This window comes from Ascaphus truei, chromosome 2, assembly GCF_040206685.1.
Source record: "Ascaphus truei isolate aAscTru1 chromosome 2, aAscTru1.hap1, whole genome shotgun sequence".
Taxonomy (NCBI): domain Eukaryota; kingdom Metazoa; phylum Chordata; class Amphibia; order Anura; family Ascaphidae; genus Ascaphus; species Ascaphus truei.
In genome coordinates, this window is record NC_134484.1 from 134,833,688 (window position 1) to 134,857,874 (window position 24,187).

The 24,187-nt window shown below is 38.6% G+C and overlaps 1 protein-coding gene across 2 annotated transcripts in view; it reads right to left on the reverse strand.

The window, feature by feature from the left end:
- The window catches only part of COLEC12 (collectin subfamily member 12), a 178,103-nt gene extending 155,493 nt beyond the window's left edge, over positions 1-22,610 (reverse strand). Inside the window, exon 1 of one of the 2 annotated variants that reach the window (XM_075585245.1) lies at positions 22,071-22,610. In XM_075585245.1, the coding sequence (XP_075441360.1) occupies positions 22,071-22,077 (7 nt within the window). In that variant the 5' untranslated portion in view covers positions 22,078-22,610. The remainder of the gene's footprint in view (positions 1-22,070) is intronic. The other variant, XM_075585246.1, reaches the window with a different exon arrangement.
- Positions 22,611-24,187: the final 1,577 nt, after the last annotated feature.

The following is a 24,187-nucleotide window of genomic DNA, read 5'->3' on the forward strand; positions in this document are numbered from 1 at the left end:
AACTGGTCGCGTTTTACATTGTACTTTGCAAAGTTTTTCATAACCTTTGAATTAATTTAACAAATGTGCAAAAAAATATGCATTTTTAAATGAAAAAAAGAATTGAATTATAATTTGTTTTGCATTTGTTTTAAATTTCGTAAAAATTATATTTTGCCATTTCATTTTCCAAATTGTAATTAATTAATTTTTTTTTAAAACTAAAACTAGGTCATATGACTAAGGTGACCTGCATATTAAGGTCATATTACCGGTAATTTTTGGGGGGTTGAATTATGCTGATGTTTTGTGCATTTTTTTGCAGGAAAATTGCACATTTTGCCGGTTTCTCAAACTTTTGCGAACATTTTGCACATCTCTATTCGTAAACTCCCTTCCTAGATAAAGTTTATTAAGGAAAAAGAGGACAGAACAAAAAACGGAGCGCTGAACTCTGGTTTTGGTTCGGTCCCCTTTTTCCTTAATACATTTTAGGATTAGGAAAGGCATCACAGAAAAAAATTATGTGAGAACCAAGGACATAAACACGATAGGAATTGAAAGCAGCTTGTAGTTCTGTTATTACTATTGTGCGTTATAGAGCACCAACATATTTCACAGTGCAGTACAATGGAGCGGAAAACAATAACAGCCACATTGTGGGTGCATTGGAGAAGTCTGGCAAGTGTCATATACTGTATAAGTGGGCCCCACTTATATATGTTAAGTCAAATATATGTTAAGTTATTTTGCATTTTTTTAAAGATTTTTTTTACTATCATTGTTAGGGGCCTTCTGGTTTATAACCAGTGTTACCTGTACCCTGTAGCTCACACATAGCACATACTGTATAGTGCTTCTTCATTTGATCCCTTTAGACACCGCATACATGTCATGCACCCCATGCGGTTGGCTCCAGTATGTTGTTTCCTCTTCTGTCTATGCAGTGAAGGAAATACATAATAGCGTATTATATTGGTACTATAGGACCTACTGAAATGACTGTATTGTGATGTGGTTGTTGGCTTAAAATATTTTGGCCAAAGTATTGAACTAAACACCCCGTACTTAAGAAGAAAGAGTACCAATAAAAAGACATATTAATGTACTAAATTGTTTGTCATGCTGGATGTAGCGTGGCAGTCTTTTTGTCTCTTGTTGTATACACTAAATGCAGCAACATGAAGGGATGAACGAAACATGTTTTAGAAGAATAAGGTGGGAACCAGTTAGGAAGGTGGGCGCTGGAGAATATGACAAGTGCTGGAAAGTTATGGGGGAACCAGAAGATCAGTTAAAGACGCGACATCATACTGTGAACATATATTCCCTGAACTCGAGAAGATTTTTGTCCCCTTTATGTGAATAAGGCTAAATTCTTTCCCAGGGTTGGAAAAACAGCATACTGAATGGGGCCTACGAGTGGATAAATTGCATACCCAAGTGTTATCAATGTTACATAATTACATAGTAAAGGAGGTTGAAAAAAGACATATGTCCATCGAGTTCAGCCTATATTAAATTTAGGTGACGGAAGATACTTATCTTATATTTGAATTGGAAAAAATGTTGAGAAGTTTCCTGATATGCAAAGATTAATGAGCCTTATATTCATCTGAAAAATACATCCATCTATCCTTGGTGTCCAACTTCACTTCTTGCTTTTATATATAAGTATCGAGTGTTGCTCTTCTGCAGCCCTACAGTAGAATTCAATTTCAGGGTAATTGTTCTACAGCACTCTGTCTAAAAATATATATTATTATCACACCAAAAATGCAAATGTATGGAAAGGTGACCTGACATGGCACTGCCATCACCATCTACAGTATTTCTCTACATGGTGAAGTGCAACAACCTTATTCCTTGTGGTGAATACCAAGCTTCACCATAGCAGATTTCTTATAATAAACATAAATTAGAAATGTACTGTAAATGGTGAACACAATATTATCCTAACATCTTCTACCATTGCTAGAGAGAAATCCAAACGGAGAAAAAGCGTAGCACAGCATTTCCAAAAATCTGAGGCTAAGCAATTCCAGTAGTTAAAAAATAACTTGTATTAGTAGGTAGACAACATGGAGGTGCACAGGTACATACTCCATACGGCATCCAATAAGACACTAACAACACGTGTTGATACCAATCCTTAACTCAGATGCAGATGTGTGTATTGTTTTCTGTATTTTACCATTGCCACACTGCTATGACTATGGCTGTTCCAACCTCAGCTTATATAAAATGTTACTACTATCCAACTAATATCCCTCCCCTGACACTTAGCCCGTGCCAGCCTTCTGTAAAACTCCTTCCATTTGCTCTCAATCTCCTTCCAAACTAAACCTAAACTTAACAACTTTAAACCTAAAGTTCTCCTTTTCTACATCTATTCATGACTTGGCCCATTTCTAAGTCTGAGATATTATTTCACTCCCACACACATTTACACTATTCTGAATCAGCAGTGGTTAAAGTGTGATGGATGCTACATATTTCAGCACTGGCATTTTTATTTTGTGAAAAAATGTTACAGATGTACAGTAGATGTACATAACGGCATGTTACAGATGTAGATGTACATAACGGCATGTTACAGATGTAGCTGTACATAACGGCATGTTACAGATGTAGATGTACATAACGGCATGTTACAGATGTAGCTGTACATAACGGCATGTTACAGATGTAGATGTACATAACGGCATGTTACAGATGTAGAAGTACATAACGACATGTTACAGATGTAGCTGTACATAACGGCATGTTACAGATGTAGCTGTACATAACGGCATGTTACAGATGTAGCTGTACATAACGGCATGTTACAGATGTAGCTGTACATAACGGCATGTTACAGATGTAGATGTACATAACGGCATGTTACAGATGTAGCTGTACATAACGGCATGTTACAGATGTAGATGTACATAACGGCATGTTACAGATGTAGATGTACATAACGGCATGTTACAGATGTAGCTGTACATAACGACATGTTACAGATGTAGCTGTACATAACGGCATGTTACAGATGTAGATGTACATAACGGCATGTTACAGATGTAGCTGTACATAACGGCATGTTACAGATGTAGATGTACATAACGGCATGTTACAGATGTAGATGTACATAACGGTATGTTACAGATGTAGATGTACATAACGACATGTTACAGATGTAGCTGTACATAACGGCATGTTACAGATGTAGAAGTACATAACGACATGTTACAGATGTAGCTGTACATAACGGCATGTTACAGATGTAGCTGTACATAACGGCATGTTACAGATGTAGCTGTACATAACGGCATGTTACAGATGTAGCTGTACATAACAACATGTTACAGATGTAGCTGTACATAACGGCATGTTACAGATGTAGCTGTACATAACGGCATGTTACAGATGTAGAAGTACATAACGACATGTTACAGATGTAGCTGTACATAACGGCATGTTACAGATGTAGCTGTACATAACGGCATGTTACAGATGTAGCTGTACATAACGGCATGTTACAGATGTAGCTGTACATAACAACATGTTACAGATGTAGCTGTACATAATGGCATGTTACAGATGTAGCTGTACATAACGGCATGTTACAGATGTAGAAGTACATAACGACATGTTACAGATGTAGCTGTACATAACGGCATGTTACAGATGTAGAAGTACATAACGACATGTTACAGATGTAGCTGTACATAACGGCATGTTACAGATGTAGCTGTACATAACGGCATGTTACAGATGTAGCTGTACATAACGGCATGTTACAGATGTAGCTGTACATAACAACATGTTACAGATGTAGCTGTACATAACGGCATGTTACAGATGTAGAAGTACATAACGGCATGTTACAGATGTAGAAGTACATAACGGTATGTTACAGATGTAGATGTACATAATGGCATGTTACAGATGTAGCTGTACATAACGGCATGTTACAGATGTAGAAGTACATAACGGTATGTTACAGATGTGGATGTACATAACAACATGTTACCGATGTAGATGTACATAACGGTATGTTACGGATGTAGATGTACATAACTGCATGTTACAGATGTAGAAGTACATAACGGTATGTTACAGATGTAGATGTAGATAACGGCATGTTACAGATGTAGATGTACATAACAACATGTTACAGATGTAGAAGTACATAACGGCATGTTACAGATGTAGATGTACATAACGGCATGTTACGGATGTAGATGTACATAACGGTATGTTACAGATGTAGATGTACATAACGGTATGTTACAGATGTAGATGTACATAACGGCATGTTACAGATGTAGATGTACATAACGGCATGTTACAGATGTAGCTGTACATAACGGCATGTTACAGATGTAGATGTACATAACGGCATGTTACAGATGTAGATGTACATAACGGTATGTTACAGATGTAGATGTACATAACGACATGTTACAGATGTAGCTGTACATAACGGCATGTTACAGATGTAGCTGTACATAACGGCATGTTACAGATGTAGCTGTACATAACGGCATGTTACAGATGTAGCTGTACATAACAAAATGTTACAGATGTAGCTGTACATAACGGCATGTTACAGATGTAGCTGTACATAACGGCATGTTACAGATGTAGAAGTACATAACGGCATGTTACAGATGTAGCTGTACATAACGGCATGTTACAGATGTAGCTGTACATAACGGCATGTTACAGATGTAGCTGTACATAACGGCATGTTACAGATGTAGCTGTACATAACAACATGTTACAGATGTAGAAGTACATAACGACATGTTACAGATGTAGCTGTACATAACGGCATGTTACAGATGTAGCTGTACATAACGGCATGTTACAGATGTAGCTGTACATAACGGCATGTTACAGATGTAGCTGTACATAACAACATGTTACAGATGTAGCTGTACATAACGGCATGTTACAGATGTAGAAGTACATAACGGCATGTTACAGATGTAGAAGTACATAACGGTATGTTACAGATGTAGATGTACATAATGGCATGTTACAGATGTAGCTGTACATAACGGCATGTTACAGATGTAGAAGTACATAACGGTATGTTACAGATGTGGATGTACATAACAACATGTTACCGATGTAGATGTACATAACGGTATGTTACGGATGTAGATGTACATAACTGCATGTTACAGATGTAGAAGTACATAACGGTATGTTACAGATGTAGATGTAGATAACGGCATGTTACAGATGTAGATGTACATAACAATATGTTACAGATGTAGAAGTACATAACGGTATGTTACGGATGTAGATGTACATAACGGTATGTTACAGATGTAGATGTAGATAACGGCATGTTACAGATGTAGATGTACATAACAACATGTTACAGATGTAGAAGTACATAACGGCATGTTACAGATGTAGATGTACATAACGGCATGTTACGGATGTAGATGTACATAACGGTATGTTACAGATGTAGATGTACATAACGGTATGTTACAGATGTAGATGTACATAACGGCATGTTACAGATGTAGAAGTAGATAACAACATGTTACAGATGTAGAAGTACATAACACATGTTACAGATGTAGCTGTACATAACGGCATGTTACAGATGTAGATGTACATAACGGTATGTTACAGATGTAGATGTAGATAACGGCATGTTACAGATGTAGCTGTACATAACGGCATGTTACAGATGTAGAAGTACATAACGACATGTTACAGCTGTAGATGTACATAACGGCATGTTACAGATGTAGAAGTACATAACAACATGTTACAGATGTAGCTGTACATAACGGCATGTTACAGATGTAGATGTACATAACGGCATGTTACAGATGTAGAAGTACATAACAACATGTTACAGATGTAGCTGTACATAACAACATGTTACAGATGTAGATGTACATAACAACATGTTACAGCTGTAGATGTACATAACGGCATGTTACAGCTGTAGAAGTACAAAACGGCATGTTACAGATGTAGATGTACATAACAACATGTTACAGATGTAGATGTAGATAACTGCATGTTACTGATGTAGAAGTACATAACAACATATTACAGATATAAATGTAAAGTACATAACAACATATTACAGATGTAGAAGTACATAACGGCATGTTACAGATGTAGAAGTACATAATGGCATGTTACAGATGTAGGTGTACATAACATGTTACAGATGTAGATGTACATAACGGCATGTTACAGATGTAGGTGTACATAACATGTTACAGATGTAGATGTACATAATGGCATGTTACAGATGTAGATGTACATAACACATGTTACAGATGTAGCTGTACATAACGGCATGTTACAGATGTAGCTGTACATAACAACATGTTACAGCTGTAGATGTACATAACGGTATGTTACGGATGTAGATGTACATAACGACATGTTACAGATGTAGCTGTACATAACGGCATGTTACAGATGTAGGTGTACATAACAACATGTTACAGATGTAGAAGTACATAACGACATGTTACAGCTGTAGATGTACATAACGGTATGTTACGGATGTAGATGTACATAACGGCATGTTACAGCTGTAGATGTACATAACGGTATGTTACGGATGTAGATGTACATAACGGCTTGTTACAGATGTAGCTGTACATAACGGCATGTTACAGATGTAGGTGTACATAACAACATGTTACAGATGTAGCTGTACATAACGGCATGTTACAGATGTAGATGTACATAACGGTATGTTACAGATGTAGCTGTACATAACGACATGTTACAGATGTAGCTGTACATAACGGCATGTTACAGATGTAGATGTACATAACGGTATGTTACAGATGTAGATGTACATAACAACATGTTACAGATGTAGATGTACATAACAACATGTTACAGATGTAGATGTACATATAGGCATGTTACAGATGTAGATGTACATTACGACATGCTACAGATGTAGATGCACATAGTAGCATGTTACAGATGTAGAAGTACATAACGGCATGTTACAGATGTAGAAGTACATAACGGCATGTTACAGATGTAGCTGTACATAACGGCATGTTACAGATGTAGATGTACATAACGGCATGTTACTGATGTAGAAGTACATAACGGCATGTTACAGATGTAGAAGTACATAACGGCATGTTACAGATGTAGATGTACATAACGGCATGTTACAGATGTAGAAGTACATAACGGCATGTTACAGATGTAGAAGTACATAACGGCATGTTACAGATGTAGATGTACATAACGGCATGTTACAGATGTAGAAGTACACAACGGCTTGTTACAGATGTAGAAGTACATAACGGCATGTTACAGATGTAGATGTACATAACGGCATGTTACAGATGTAGCTGTACATAACGGCATGTTACAGATGTAGATGTACATAACGGCATGTTACAGATGTAGAAGTACATAACGGCATGTTACAGATGTAGCTGTACATAACGGCATGTTACAGATGTAGATGTACATAACGGCATGTTACAGATGTAGATGTACATAACGGCATGTTACAGATGTAGAAGTACATAACAACATGTTACAGATGTAGCTGTACATAACAACATGTTACAGATGTAGATGTACATAACAACATGTTACAGCTGTAGATGTACATAACGGCATGTTACAGATGTAGATGTACATAACGGCATGTTACAGATGTAGATGTACATAACAACATGTTACAGATGTAGATGTAGATAACTGCATGTTACTGATGTAGAAGTACATAACAACATATTACAGATATAAATGTAAAGTACATAACAACATATTACAGATGTAGAAGTACATAACGGCATGTTACAGATGTAGAAGTACATAATGGCATGTTACAGATGTAGGTGTACATAACATGTTACAGATGTAGATGTACATAACGGCATGTTACAGATGTAGGTGTACATAACATGTTACAGATGTAGATGTACATAATGGCATGTTACAGATGTAGATGTACATAACACATGTTACAGATGTAGCTGTACATAACGGCATGTTACAGATGTAGCTGTACATAACAACATGTTACAGCTGTAGATGTACATAACGGTATGTTACGGATGTAGATGTACATAACGACATGTTACAGATGTAGCTGTACATAACGGCATGTTACAGATGTAGGTGTACATAACAACATGTTACAGATGTAGAAGTACATAACGACATGTTACAGCTGTAGATGTACATAACGGTATGTTACGGATGTAGATGTACATAACGGCATGTTACAGATGTAGCTGCACATAACGGCATGTTACAGAGGTAGCTGTACATAACGGCATGTTACAGATGTAGGTGTACATAACAACATGTTACAGATGTAGAAGTACATAACGACATGTTACAGCTGTAGATGTACATAACGACATGTTACAGCTGTAGATGTACATAACGGTATGTTACGGATGTAGATGTACATAACGGCTTGTTACAGATGTAGCTGTACATAACGGCATGTTACAGATGTAGGTGTACATAACAACATGTTACAGATGTAGCTGTACATAACGGCATGTTACAGATGTAGATGTACATAACGGTATGTTACAGATGTAGCTGTACATAACGACATGTTACAGATGTAGCTGTACATAACGGCATGTTACAGATGTAGATGTACATAACGGTATGTTACAGATGTAGATGTACATAACAACATGTTACAGATGTAGATGTACATAACAACATGTTACAGATGTAGATGTACATATAGGCATGTTACAGATGTAGATGTACATTACGACATGCTACAGATGTAGATGCACATAGTAGCATGTTACAGATGTAGAAGTACATAACGGCATGTTACAGATGTAGCTGTACATAACGGCATGTTACAGATGTAGATGTACATAACGGCATGTTACTGATGTAGAAGTACATAACGGCATGTTACAGATGTAGAAGTACATAACGGCATGTTACAGATGTAGATGTACATAACGGCATGTTACAGATGTAGAAGTACATAACGGCATGTTACAGATGTAGAAGTACATAACGGCATGTTACAGATGTAGATGTACATAACGACATGTTACAGATGTAGAAGTACACAACGGCTTGTTACAGATGTAGAAGTACATAACGGCATGTTACAGATGTAGATGTACATAACGGCATGTTACAGATGTAGCTGTACATAACGGCATGTTACAGATGTAGATGTACATAACGGCATGTTACAGATGTAGAAGTACATAACGGCATGTTACAGATGTAGCTGTACATAACGGCATGTTACAGATGTAGATGTACATAACGGCATGTTACAGATGTAGCTGTACATAACGGCATGTTACAGATGTAGCTGTACATACAGTAACGGCATGTTACAGATGTAGTAGTACATAACGGCATGTTACAGATGTAGATGTACATAACGGCATGTTACAGATGTAGCTGTACATAACGACATGTTACAGATGTAGCTGTACATAACGGCATGTTACAGATGTAGATGTACATAACGGCATGTTACAGATGTAGCTGTACATAACGGCATGTTACAGATGTAGATGTACATAACGGCATGTTACAGATGTAGAAGTACATAACGGCATGTTACAGATGTAGCTGTACATAACGGCATGTTACAGATGTAGCTGTACATAACGGCATGTTACAGATGTAGCTGTACATAACGGCATGTTACAGATGTAGAAGTACATAACGACATGTTACAGATGTAGCTGTACATAACGGCATGTTACAGATGTAGCTGTACATAACGGCATGTTACAGATGTAGAAGTACATAACGGCATGTTACAGATGTAGATGTACATAACGGCTTGTTACAGATGTAGCTGTACATAACGGCATGTTACAGATGTAGCTGTACATAACGGCATGTTACTGATGTAGAAGTACATAACGGTATGTTACAGATGTAGCTGTACATAACGGCATGTTACAGATGTAGAAGTACATAACGGTATGTTACAGATGTAGAAGTACATAACGGCTTGTTACAGATGTAGAAGTACATAACGGCATGTTACAGATGTAGATGTACATAAAGGTATGTTACAGATGTAGCTGTACATAACGGCATGTTACAGATGTAGATGTACATAACGGCATGTTACAGATGTAGAAGTACATAACGACATGTTACAGATGTAGCTGTACATAACGGCATGTTACAGATGTAGATGTACATAACGACATGTTACAGATGTAGCTGTACATAACGGCATGTTACAGATGTAGATGTACATAACGACATGTTACAGATGTAGCTGTACATAACGGCATGTTACAGATGTAGCTGTACATAACGGCTTGTTACAGATGTAGAAGTACATAACGGTATGTTACAGATGTAGAAGTACATAACCGCTTGTTACAGATGTAGAAGTACATAACGGCATGTTACAGATGTAGAAGTACATAACGGTATGTTACAGATGTAGAAGTACATAACCGCTTGTTACAGATGTAGAAGTACATAACCGCTTGTTACAGATGTAGAAGTACATAACGGTATGTTACAGATGTAGAAGTACATAACCGCTTGTTACAGATGTAGAAGTACATAACGGCATGTTACAGATGTAGCTGTACATAACGGCATGTTACAGATGTAGAAGTACATAACGGTATGTTACAGATGTAGCTGTACATAACGGCATGTTACAGATGTAGAAGTACATAACGGTATGTTACAGATGTAGCTGTACATAACGGCATGTTACAGATGTAGCTGTACATAACGGCATGTTACAGATGTAGATGTACATAACGGCATGTTACAGATGTAGATGTACATAACGGCATGTTACAGATGTAGATGTACATAACGGCATGTTACAGATGTAGCTGTACATAACGGCATGTTACAGATGTAGAAGTACATAACGGTATGTTACAGATGTAGAAGTACATAACGGCATGTTACAGATGTAGATGTACATAACGGCATGTTACAGATGTAGATGTACATAACGGCATGTTACAGATGTAGATGTACATAACGGCATGTTACAGATGTAGAAGTACATAACGGCATGTTACAGATGTAGCTGTACATAACGGCATGTTACAGATGTAGATGTACATAACGGCATGTTACAGATGTAGAAGTACATAACGGCATGTTACAGATGTAGATGTACATAACGGCATGTTACAGATGTAGCTGTACATAACGGCATGTTACAGATGTAGAAGTACATAACGGCATGTTACAGATGTAGCTGTACATAACGGCATGTTACAGATGTAGATGTACATAACGGCATGTTACAGATGTAGCTGTACATAACGGCATGTTACAGATGTAGATGTACATAACGGCATGTTACAGATGTAGCTGTACATAACGGCATGTTACAGATGTAGCTGTACATAACGGCATGTTACAGATGTAGATGTAGATAACGGCATGTTACAGATGTAGATGTACATAACGGTATGTTACAGATGTAGCTGTACATAACGGCATGTTACAGATGTAGATGTACATAACGGCATGTTACAGATGTAGAAGTACATAACGACATGTTACAGATGTAGCTGTACATAACGGCATGTTACAGATGTAGATGTACATAACGGCATGTTACAGATGTAGAAGTACATAACGGTATGTTACAGATGTAGATGTACATAACGGTATGTTACAGATGTAGCTGTACATAACGGCATGTTACAGATGTAGATGTACATAACGGTATGTTACAGATGTAGCTGTACATAACGGCATGTTACAGATGTAGCTGTACATAACGGCATGTTACAGATGTAGAAGTACATAACGGTATGTTACAGATGTAGCTGTACATAACGGTATGTTACAGATGTAGAAGTACATAACGGTATGTTACAGATGTAGAAGTACATAAAGGTATGTTACAGATGTAGATGTACATAACGGCATGTTACAGATGTAGATGTACATAACGGCATGTTACAGATGTAGATGTACATAACGGTATGTTACAGATGTAGAAGTACATAACGGTATGTTACAGATGTAGAAGTACATAAAGGTATGTTACAGATGTAGATGTACATAACGGCATGTTACAGATGTAGATGTACATAACGGCATGTTACAGATGTAGCTGTACATAACGGTATGTTACAGATGTAGAAGTACATAACGGTATGTTACAGATGTAGAAGTACATAAAGGTATGTTACAGATGTAGATGTACATAACGGCATGTTACAGATGTAGATGTACATAACGGCATGTTACAGATGTAGATGTACATAACGGCATGTTACAGATGTAGATGTACATAACGGCATGTTACAGATGTAGATGTACATAACGGCATGTTACAGATGTAGAAGTACATAACGGCATGTTACAGATGTAGCTGTACATAACGGCATGTTACAGATGTAGATGTATGTAGCCAGGTCCCCTTTTCCTACCTGCTGCCCCGCGACCCCTACCTCGGTTCTTCCGCTGCCGCAGGTCACTCGATGGACCCGCCAGCACGTCCGGAAGGTGGGGGCCAGTGCAGGGAGCGCTTTGGTGCTCCGGCGGTCCCCGGCGGCTCCCGAGCAGGGCGCCGCCATCTTACTATAGATCGCGCATGCGCAGTGAGTCCCGACGGCCCTGCAGAGTTGCGCATGTGGGAGGATAGCGTGAGGGGAGCCCGCGAAACCTAGCCTACCAGGGAAGGCTCTTGGAAGGGACTACAAGTCCCGTGAGCCTCAGCAGCGCCCCATGTGACGCCAGGGAGCAAATAGGGCTGGAGGGTGGCCCTGCAGGAGAGAAGAGATACAGTTTGCGGGCTTGGAGCACATTTGTCAGTTGGAGCCTGGAGAAGCTAGGGGAAGGAGGTAGGGTGCAGGAGTCAGTGACCCCCTGCATTAGGCCAGCAGCCCCCAAGGCCCCAGCTAGCCTTGAGTCACCCTGACGTGTAAGTTGTGTCAGGGACAGCCCCAGGTTAGGGACCCTGCCACTTATTATCTAGAGCTAGTTAGGGACGCAGCAGAAGCTGCCCGTCCGTGCAGAGGTTTAGGCTCAGGCCCTTGCGGTTGCTGCATCAGCCATCCGGGTGGGATCGCCCCGGACGGTAGTTCCGGTGTACAGTCGACGTCGGGATCCTTTGTGAAGTTCCTTGGCAGGCCCGGGCACCAGAGTGCCCGGCAGGTAATCTACAAGTGCACCAACGAGTCAGATCACATTCACAAGGGACATAGTGGCTGCGCAGTCACACATATACATCTCGCTTGAGGGTGGGGTTACTGGACACTGGGTGGGATCATCCGGTGGAGGTGGAGGTAGCGTCCTGGGCGACGCTGGAGTTAGTGTCTCCTCTAGGGAGGGACACCTGTTGGTATATGTGTATATGCTCAAGGTTATTCATGCAAGTAAAGTCCCTGGTTGTTTTACACGTTGTGTGGAGTGATATATATTTCCTGCGAGGAACCACTCCCCCTCTGGTGGGAGCCATCGCAGGTGGAGGCGCTGCACCGAGTGAGAGGTTATACATATTGTCATACGTACCCCAGGCTCTCCGTAGCGGAGGCTTAGGCCCCCTGTGAGCCTAACAGGTAGAAGCACCACGCTGGGTAATGCATATAGATCCCCTTACATACACCATATCTGCGATTGGGGGGGGAATATGGGTTACATGTACATAACGGCATGTTACAGATGTAGCTGTACATAACGGCATGTTACAGATGTAGCTGTACATAACGGCATGTTACAGATGTAGCTGTACATAACGGCATGTTACAGATGTAGATGTACATAACGGTATGTTACAGATGTAGAAGTACATAACGGTATGTTACAGATGTAGAAGTACATAACGGCATGTTACTGATGTAGATGTACATAACGGCATGTTACAGATGTAGAAGTACATAACGGTATGTTACAGATGTAGAAGTACATAACGGTATGTTACAGATGTAGAAGTACTGTACATAACAGTATGTTACGGATGTAGATGTACATAACGGTATGTTACAGATGTAGAAGTACATAACGGCATGTTACAGATGTAGCTGTACATAACGGCATGTTACAGATGTAGCTGTACATAACGGCATGTTACAGATGTAGAAGTACATAACGGCATGTTACAGATGTAGATGTACATAACGGCATGTTACAGATGTAGAAGTACATAAAGGTATGTTACAGATGTAGAAGTACATAAAGGTATGTTACAGATGTAGAAGTACATAACGGTATGTTACAGATGTAGAAGTACATAACGGCATGTTACAGATATAGATGTACATAACGGCATGTTACAGATGTAGATGTACATAACGGCATGTTACAGATGTAGAAGTACATAACGGCATGTTACAGATGTAGAAGTACATAAAGGTATGTTACAGATGTAGATGTACATAACGGTATGTTACAGATGTAGAAGTACATAAAGGTATGTTACAGATGTAGATGTACATAACGGTATGTTACAGATGTAGAAGTACATAACGGCATGTTACAGATGTAGAAGTACATAACGGTATGTTACAGATGTAGATGTACATAACGGTATGTTACAGATGTAGATGTACATAACGGCATGTTACAGATGTAGAAGTACATAACGGCATGTTACAGATGTAGATGTACATAACGGTATGTTACAGATGTAGAAGTACATAACGGCATGTTACAGATGTAGATGTACATAAAGGCATGTTACAGATGTAGATGTACATAACGGCATGTTACAGATGTAGAAGTACATAACGGCATGTTACAGATGTAGCTGTACATAACGACATGTTACAGATGTAGATGTACATAAAGGCATGTTACAGATGTAGATGTACATAACGACATGTTACAGATGTAGAAGTACATAACGGCATGTTACAGATGTAGCTGTACATAACGGCATGTTACAGATGTAGATGTACATAAAGGTATGTTACAGATGTAGATGTACATAACGGTATGTTACAGATGTAGCTGTACATAACGGCATGTTACAGATGTAGATGTACATAAAGGTATGTTACAGATGTAGATGTACATAACGGCATGTTACAGATGTAGATGTACATAACGGCATGTTACAGATGTAGCTGTACATAACGGCATGTTACAGATGTAGATGTACATAAAGGTATGTTACAGATGTAGATGTACATAACGGTATGTTACAGATGTAGCTGTACATAACGGCATGTTACAGATGTAGCTGTACATAACGGCATGTTACAGATGTAGCTGTACATAACGGCATGTTACAGATGTAGATGTACATAACGGCATGTTACAGATGTAGCTGTACATAACGGCATGTTACAGATGGAGATGTACATAACGGTATGTTACAGATGTAGATGTACATAACGGCATGTTACAGATGTAGATGTACATAACGGCATGTTACAGATGTAGCTGTACATAACGGCATGTTACAGATGTAGCTGTACATAACGGTATGTTACAGATGTAGAAGTACATAACGGCATGTTACAGATGTAGAAGTACATAACGGCATGTTACAGATGTAGATGTACATAACGGCATGTTACTGATGTAGATGTACATAACGGTATGTTACAGATGTAGAAGTACATAACGGCATGTTACAGGTGTACAGTATGTAAGTTACTATCAAGTTACCGCATCTATAATGTGACTATAAATGTATCCTTATGAGCACAATTATGGCTGTTTTATTTGCATATTTTAGCTTTGAGAATATTACATTAACTCAGGGAACATAAACCCCTTTATTTTGCAAGCCACAATAGTGTTGATCTTGCACCACCACACAGAAAGCCTTATTGAAGTCAATGGGGTTTCCGTATCATAGTGCTGCCTCGGCTCTCTCGCAGCTTGCAGAACAAGGTCCAATATCTGTTTTAGTTTTGGGTGAATTCACCCCTAAAAATGTAATTGTGATCATACAGAATGTATTACAGAATGTAATTGATCATACAGAATGGCACATACCATTCTGGACCATCAGATTAGGTTCTGTCTCTAATCCTTTTATACTGTATGATTCTAATTTCTGTTTTTTTGTTTTTTTTTACAAATGTACAAATCAGTGCAGATTTTGTTCAGTAACACACTTTATTACATGTTTTGCTTTATTTCAACCCCTTTTATGCATTTAAGAATTATTTAGTAAAGCCCCATCTAGATTGAAAACAGAAAAATAGTAAATAAATAAGAAGAGTTAGTATGCAATAAAATGATTGGAACTGTTTTTTTTTTTTTTTTTTAAGGAATTGCCCTGGTGGTGTACATGAGGACATACTTGCTACTTATTCAATGCCTTCAAGATCCACAGCAATGGAAAAACATAATTTGTTTTTTACATATAACCAATGATGTAACTATTTTGCTACTTCTATGCTCTGGGGAGACTGGAAAAGAGAAAACACATGTGGTTATTTATTCATTTCCATAGACCAACTTGTTTTGAGTTCTAAACCGGAAATTGTACAGTCTAACAGTACATGAGCATCAATTAAGTGGATATCTCTTAAGATGAACTGCTATACAGTATGTTGCAACAGTGTATTCCTGATGAGGTTGAACAATAATTGATCTTGATTTCCCAATTGTAAAGTTGGACTTTACTTCTAGTCTCAGTTTTTCAACTGTAGATATGTTATATATTTAGCACAACAAAATGTTAAACATATTTGTTGTACAAACAGTTGTCAACAGCACCAAAGCAAAAAACAGTGTATAAACTGGGTGCTGAACATGGAGGGGCCATCATACCTCCAATCAAAATATAAAATGTTCATGCACATATATACACTTAAAAAAGCCGGTTTCTTCGTTGTTGTTATTCACATATTTCTTGCAGCATATTGCAGAGGTTAGTGTACAAAATAAAACAAATTGGACTTGGTAAAAATATATGTATCTGAATTAAAAACTGGTTGCAGGATAGACAACAGAGAGTTGTCGTAAATGGAACCTTTTCAGGTTGGGCTAAAGTTGTGAATGGAGTGTCTCAAGGATCGGTACTGGGACCCCTCCTTTTTAACTTGTTTATTAATGACCTTGAGGTTGGCATAGACAGCAAAGTCTCCATATTTGCTGATGACAGATGAGGTTTAATACAGATAAATGTACGGTTATGCATTTGGGAAACAAGAACAAACAAGCGACATACAAATGAAATGAGACACAATTAGGTCAATCCTTGATGGAGAAGGTTTTAGGGAGGTTTTGAAGACATGCAGAAATGGAGGGAGAAAAACGGAGCACTATATCCAGCGCTAGATGCAGCAATAAAACCAACAGGAGTACGTTCCCAGTAAAAGCTATTTAATGGATCAAAAAAGGTTACAAAGCACACCAACGCGTTTCGGACCTATACAGTCCTTTATCAAGGTGAATACAATAGTTACATACAAAGTGCAATTTATACATACCACTAGGTCGCAGGGGCCAGTTACAATGATTTCCGGGCACACCACGTGGTGCGGGAGCGTGACCCATGACCCGTGACGTAATCCCGTCATGCCACGCCGCCGTAATGCATATTCAATAACCAGGCGTGGCATCACTACGTGCAGGGGCCAGGGAAGCAAGGTCTGCGTGTCAACCATAACACACCTACAGGCAATGCACCCTGGTCCCTGTTGTGCCCAGCGCATGACGTTACCCCGTCGATCGACATATGACCAGCACGGTCCTAATGCATTGTGCTGCTAAGCAACTGGATCCAATGCGACCCGTGGTGGTTTAAACATAAACAAAAAAACTTTATTGAAAATACACAAACGCACTCCCAATAGTAGAATGCATGGACATGATAAAAACTCATTTTAAAAACAATCGTGAAATATCAACCTAAGACATAAGATATCCATAGATCCTTTTTTTCCCTAACGTCTTGAAGACAGCAGGCTTAGCAATAGTGCTCAATATCATACAGGTTCTGCAAAAGCAAATATGATCTTATCTTGCATTAAACGGGTTATGAATGGAAGGGATGTTGCCCTCCATTCATAATGATGCCCCTCTATAAAGGAAATATACCTTAATAAAGGGGATTGACAATCTGATTTATAAGGAGAGGATAGCTAAATTAAATTTGTTTACATTAGAAAAAAGGCGTCTAAGATGGGATATTGTCACAGGGAGACTCCAGGTGCAGGTCGGACCTCAGTGGCCAGGAATAGCAGGGACAGGCAAGGACTGTCGGGGTCACAGGCAGGGGTCCAGAGCAGGCAGCAAGGGTATGTCGTCTGGGTCTTAGGCTGGGGTCTTCAACATGAAATCCACAGGCAGAGGAACGGGGGAGCAGGACAGGAACAGGGGGCAGGATTTGGACTGGGAACTGGAACTGACTGGGACAGAGACCTTTTAAAAAGTTAACCAGGACTCAAACAGGAGCAGAACAGGTCAGGGCAGAAGGAGCCTGAAACATAGAACAAAGGCAAGCAGGAACAGAAGACAGGAAGCTATTAACCCAGAACAGACAGAAACAGCAGCCCACCCGGTGGACAGAATTTATTTTGGACAGTGGGGATTGGTGATGTTATTTAAAGTTCACTTTTTGGCGCCGGGGATTAAATTTTGTTTTCCATGGAGGCTGTGATGGCAGATACAATAAAAATCTCCAAAAAAAAGGTTGAACATCTTTTTTAGGAAGGAAAGGTATACAGTATACATACTTATACCAAATAAGTAAACATGTGAAGGATGTTGATCCAGGGAGAAATCTGATTGCCATTATTTGGACATCTTGACAAAAGTCCACGATAGAATTGAAACGTCTATCTGTGTTCCCTATCACCTTTTTAAAAAATGTTAAAGTCCACTGGTGGAGTACCGTTGCTTTTTTCATTTGTCTCCATTTTATACCCGACAGTGTTGGTGTTTTCCAAGCACCCACGGCAAATTACCGCTGAGTATGTGAGTGCACCTTCCTCCCTTCTATTGCCATTATTTGACGTCAGGAAGGAATGTAATTTTCCACTTATGAGACAGCATTGGATGATGTTTCACTGGGGATTTTTTTTGTTTGTTTTCCTCGGTATCAAAATACTATAAATACAAGTATAGGATAGTATCTATCGTCTAAAGTAAGCATAGGGTGAACATGATGGACATATGTCTTTTTTCCATTCATCTACTATGTAACTATGAAACTACATTGAAATATGTAGAAATCATTCTTTCATTATGTCTAGCTAGGCACTCACATAAAGAAAATCACAAAAGTTTTTATGTAAGGGGATTTAATCGGGGGGCAAGCGCTCAAATCAGTTCAGAGGACTGTTCAGTATGTTATATGAACAGTCCATCAGCTGGAACCTGAGTCAATTGTGTACTTATTTCACCTCTATCCTGCCGAAAAAGGGTTGCATAATTGACTCCTAACTATTGATTCAACTGCATATACAGTATGTAGGGAACAAAACTCATGCCAGCCATTTAGAATGAACTGTCTCCTAGAATTAAACTATTACAATTAAAATGTCACTATATTTCTATACCTTCTATCCTAGAAAAAAGATGCAGAATGAACATAATTGACTGTATTCTTAAAATTAAAGGAGATACAGTACGAGCAGTAATACTGTACAGTACATGCTTTTTACTTCCGTGTGTGTGTGTTTGTGGTTTTCTCTTTTTTCAGACAAACAATAGAATGGGAAGAGCTATCCTTCAAGCTACAGTACAGTTCAATTTCTTGTTGAAAAAAGAGATCACTTTTGAAGAAGCTCATAATATAATGAGAATGATGTAAAAAGAAAACTATGTCACTATGTTTTTGCGTTGATGTAGGGTTATTTGTAAGAACAAACCAAGACACCAAAAAGCCTTAAAACATCCTTATAGAGGTCTTCTGACATTCTTTAAAAATACTCATATCAGTTTATATTTTGATGCTAATTAATGACCATGGGTTATTTTTGGGATGCTCCACTCATTCAGCATGGAGCACAATTAATGTGTATTAAATATCCAACACTTAAAATAAGTAAATATGGCCCACATTCATTCTCGTTGGTAATTATACCATACTTGGTCCACAGATTGAGACCACATACATATAGGATTTGAAATGATTTACAAAAATATAAGCCTTGTTAAATGTTGTATTCATGATAAATACAATTTGTGATTCCCTGTTCTTTTAATCTGATTGGATAGACGCTGCCACTAGGAGACATGCGGAAACCAGGCCTCCCTACACATTTTAACTTTGGGAAGCACCGAAAGTTGCATTTATTTCTTATGTAAAATATTTCTGTTAAAAATGGTTTTTCCCCAAAAATGTATTTATTGTTCAGTCCTGACTGCTGCCAAAGTAATTTCCTCTATTACTAGTGGATAGTGCTTAACTAGCACACAATGAACAGATTATGTGTTACATGTATTTGCTTTGTTTTTGTTACTGATGTTTTCTCATTTAGTTTGAATGCCTACATTTGAAAAAGGAGGGACAACAAAATATGAAGATCAATGCTTTTGCATCGCATTTAGAAACGAGGTGCTTGATACTGCAGTGAAGGGGTTGCTTGTTGAACTACAGGAGAAAGCACTAACATATTTTTCAACTTTTCACCTTAAAATACTTCTATAAAGAATGTACTGTTTTACACATAGCTTTTGCCAAAAGTTACTCAAGCCCATGATTTGCAAGTTAACTAAATATAAAATCTGTTTAGTCACCTGTATTTCACATGTACTGAGGTCTGCAAAAGTATGTTAGCCTGAGCTCTGATGAGAGTCTTATTGGCAACAGCAAAGGAAGCACTCAAGTTGCAGAGTGTTGTCCATCAGCTAGTGCTGCTAGTGCCATTAACCATATCACTGCATAAAACAGGTCTCCAAGCACCAGTTTCTGACCTTGTTGAAGTAATTGGTAGAAATGTCAATCTTTCACTTTTAACTCAATGAAGTACAAAAGGAATATTTGGATACATATCTCAATTATACCAAGAAGTTAAACATATCAAATCTACTATATTAATCTGTACATATACATTTTAATTCTGCAAGCTGCCCAAAAAGTAACATTAGTTAAATTGAGTATTGCTTGACCCGAAAAGAGAGTAGAACTCTCTAAAGCTTGTGCTAAAATATCAATTGTTAGTCCAAATAAAAATGGTAGCACCTAATACTAAAGTACTCATTTATTTAACACTATAAATGAGACAAGTACTCCAAAGTCTCAAAAAGGTGAAATTAATTCCTCTACGTTTTGGCAAGAGAAACGCTCCATTGGGATCCCGAAGGCAAAGGACTACATTTAATCTCTTTGATACTTTGGAGCGCCTGTCCCATTTCTTTCCTATACCTGTGTGCTGCTTTGCTAATACCCGGACAGTATGCACCCTGCATGATCCATATCAACAAAAAACTACTTGAGTGCCCTGTATCTGGACTTTTCTCATATATATATATATATATATATATATATATATATTCTCATGTATATATATACTCCCTTTATCCACCAAAATCTAGTAATTTGCCCCAGATGCTCTGTAAGAGAGGGTTGCTCTTTGGTTTAACTAAAGCAGCATGTTTCAAACGTGTAACCTCTACTTTTCGTCTCAGATCTCGCATATGCAAAGAGCAAATATTTTCCAGTCAGTGCTCAGTGGATCCTGAGTAGATGGATGCCAAATTTATTTCACAAGCCAGTCCTGCCTCCACTGGCACATAACCATTTCCAGATGTGCAGAGGAAAACACAGCACATCACGAAATCCTAGCAGAGGGCTGTGTTCAAATAAAGCAAGAGAGGACAAAACAAGTAACTAGAATGCCTGGGGAAAAGTGCATTCAAACTACCCCAATCCATAATACTTCTGTGAGTTTATATGAATATGCAAATAGAATACAACACTGTGAGACAGTATTAGTGTTGGATAAGCAAGTTGCTTTTGGTCATATGTATATAAATGTATGCATGCAAGTCAACACACGTGTCCCTTATCTGTTCCCTATGACAATATATTTCAATGCAGAAAATATTACTAGTTATTATCATCATGTGTTCCTTATAGAGAGGCAGTAAAACGTGAGTCACAGCCACACAAGCATTAAAACCACTGTATAAAAGCCCCAGCTGTCAGGTATTGTACAAAACTCCAGCTGTTCAACATAGTAGTGCTGTATCCATGGTCTTACCTTTCATGTTGGCACAGTAGGCGATCAAGCAGGGAACTCTGAGTTGTTTTTAACGAGGTGCAGGCTGAAATGAGGTCCTCTTTTGGGTTACTGTATTTCCATGTTGGTTGTAGCCAGCTGATGGAGGAGCCCCAGCAGCAGCCTCGCTGTATAGGCTGCCCCTTCTACTGCTGCAGTGACTCCTGCTGACCTGAGAGCTTCTGGTACCACACTGCTGAGGAGCTCTGCGCTGAGCCTGCTGCAAAAAACAACCCTCCTCGGACACAGCTCACAGGAGGAGATAATAACAACAACTCACAGGCTGACTTGTAGCTGAATCCTTAATTTGATTCCCTCCTCCTCTGTCACATTCACCTCTTTGGACTCAGCCAAGAGTTTGTAAGTTTGGGTCTGTCAACGTGTTCCCAGGCACTTGAAAATCCCCAGCAAAAGAAAAGCATCAGAGGCCAAGCAGAAGGGATTCTGATGTCTGCAAGTTTATTCTGCAACCATGTGCTTTTTGTACATATGTCTCCGTTCTCTGCCACTCCCCTGCCTCCTTCTCCATCTCCTCCCCTCTGAGGTCTGGTCAGGGTGTCACTACAGGAGGCTGGGGAGATATTTGGCCAGGCAGCATATGAAGAGGAAGAAACAGGATGGGGGCATGCCACAGCATACCTCTCAAATCCCCCCTAATCTGGAGGGAAATCAAACGAAGTTGAAGACATGCAGGGAAGTCAAAGGATAGGGTTACTTTATCAGGCAAGAGTGAGGAAGGCTGGCTGGATGTCATTAGCCTCCAAGTTAAACGCAGGGATACAGTGAGTTTAGCCCCATCAGGAATGAAAAGGTATAAATGCTACAGTATATTTTCACAAAAATAAACTTCAAATTTATCTAGCAGCAGAAAGAACAATTACTGTAAATATACTGTAAATGCCAATACAGGATAAATACCTATGTGTAAATTTAACATTGGTTGAACTCGATGGACATATGTCTTTTTATAACCTCATCTATGTAACTAGCTACATTGTAATCTCTTTGGACAGGAGTTGATTGTGCATGTCCAGTTCTTTATACAGCACTACAGTATATCAGTTATATATGCAGTTAGAATGTTATTATGAATGCATTCTTCTGACCTCTGGACATGACGCAGAGTATATATATACATTTGATACAGTATGTCCCCAAATCCCCATTCATATCAGTATGCCATCACCCTGCTCACAACAGCTTCATTTGGCAGTACTGTAGCTTTGGTGTGTGGCGAGGGGGCAGCTGAAATATCTCAGTGTAAATATCAGCTATGGAAAAATACTTCAAATTAGAATAAAGTCTGAAAACACAGCAGAGAAAAACGCTGTTGTATGTGATTGCTATGTACAATGAGACCATATCCAATAAACAATTTATTCTAACTCATCCCAGATGAATTCATGCCACACTATAAATAACCACTCCTGATGCTACAAGAGGTAGACAAATTGTGTCATTTCAGTTCCATGCAGTTGATCATTTTGAGTGAGGATCCAGGTTCACAGTCGTACTGTACGTGCTTGTTAAAGCTCCTTTATTTTTACAAATTAGAATGTGAAGTTCTCTCTGATAACATATCAGTTTATTTCGGTTTGTTTAAGATTTTTTTTGTAAAAGTTCATGTATCATTACTAAAGTACAATTGACACCTCTATATAGCAATTTTTTGAAAATTTCAATAGCGACCATGTTTAAGAGGGTCTACAAAAAAATGTAAATCAATATTTCTCTAAAATTGGATATTTCTTAACACAAAGTGTTTTATTAGATAATAAAGGACATTAAAATCAATGAGTACATTTTTTTAGACTATGTATGTCCCATCACAATACTCCCTGCTACCCAGTTGCAAAGATTTGTTTTCCATATAATTTTTTTTGCCAGCGCCCGAAAGGAAGAAAAAAATGTTAGGGTCGACCAATAACACAACAATGTAATTTCCTGATGTCCTGATGTGGTCACGGCTTTCTGTAGGACACTGGATTGAGGATGAACCCAAAATTTGCAGCCTGGACCAAAGCAAGATATAAAGGATAATCTTCTCCCACAGTGATCATTTGCTTGAGAAATGCGTGGGGAGTGGAAGAACCCTGTTT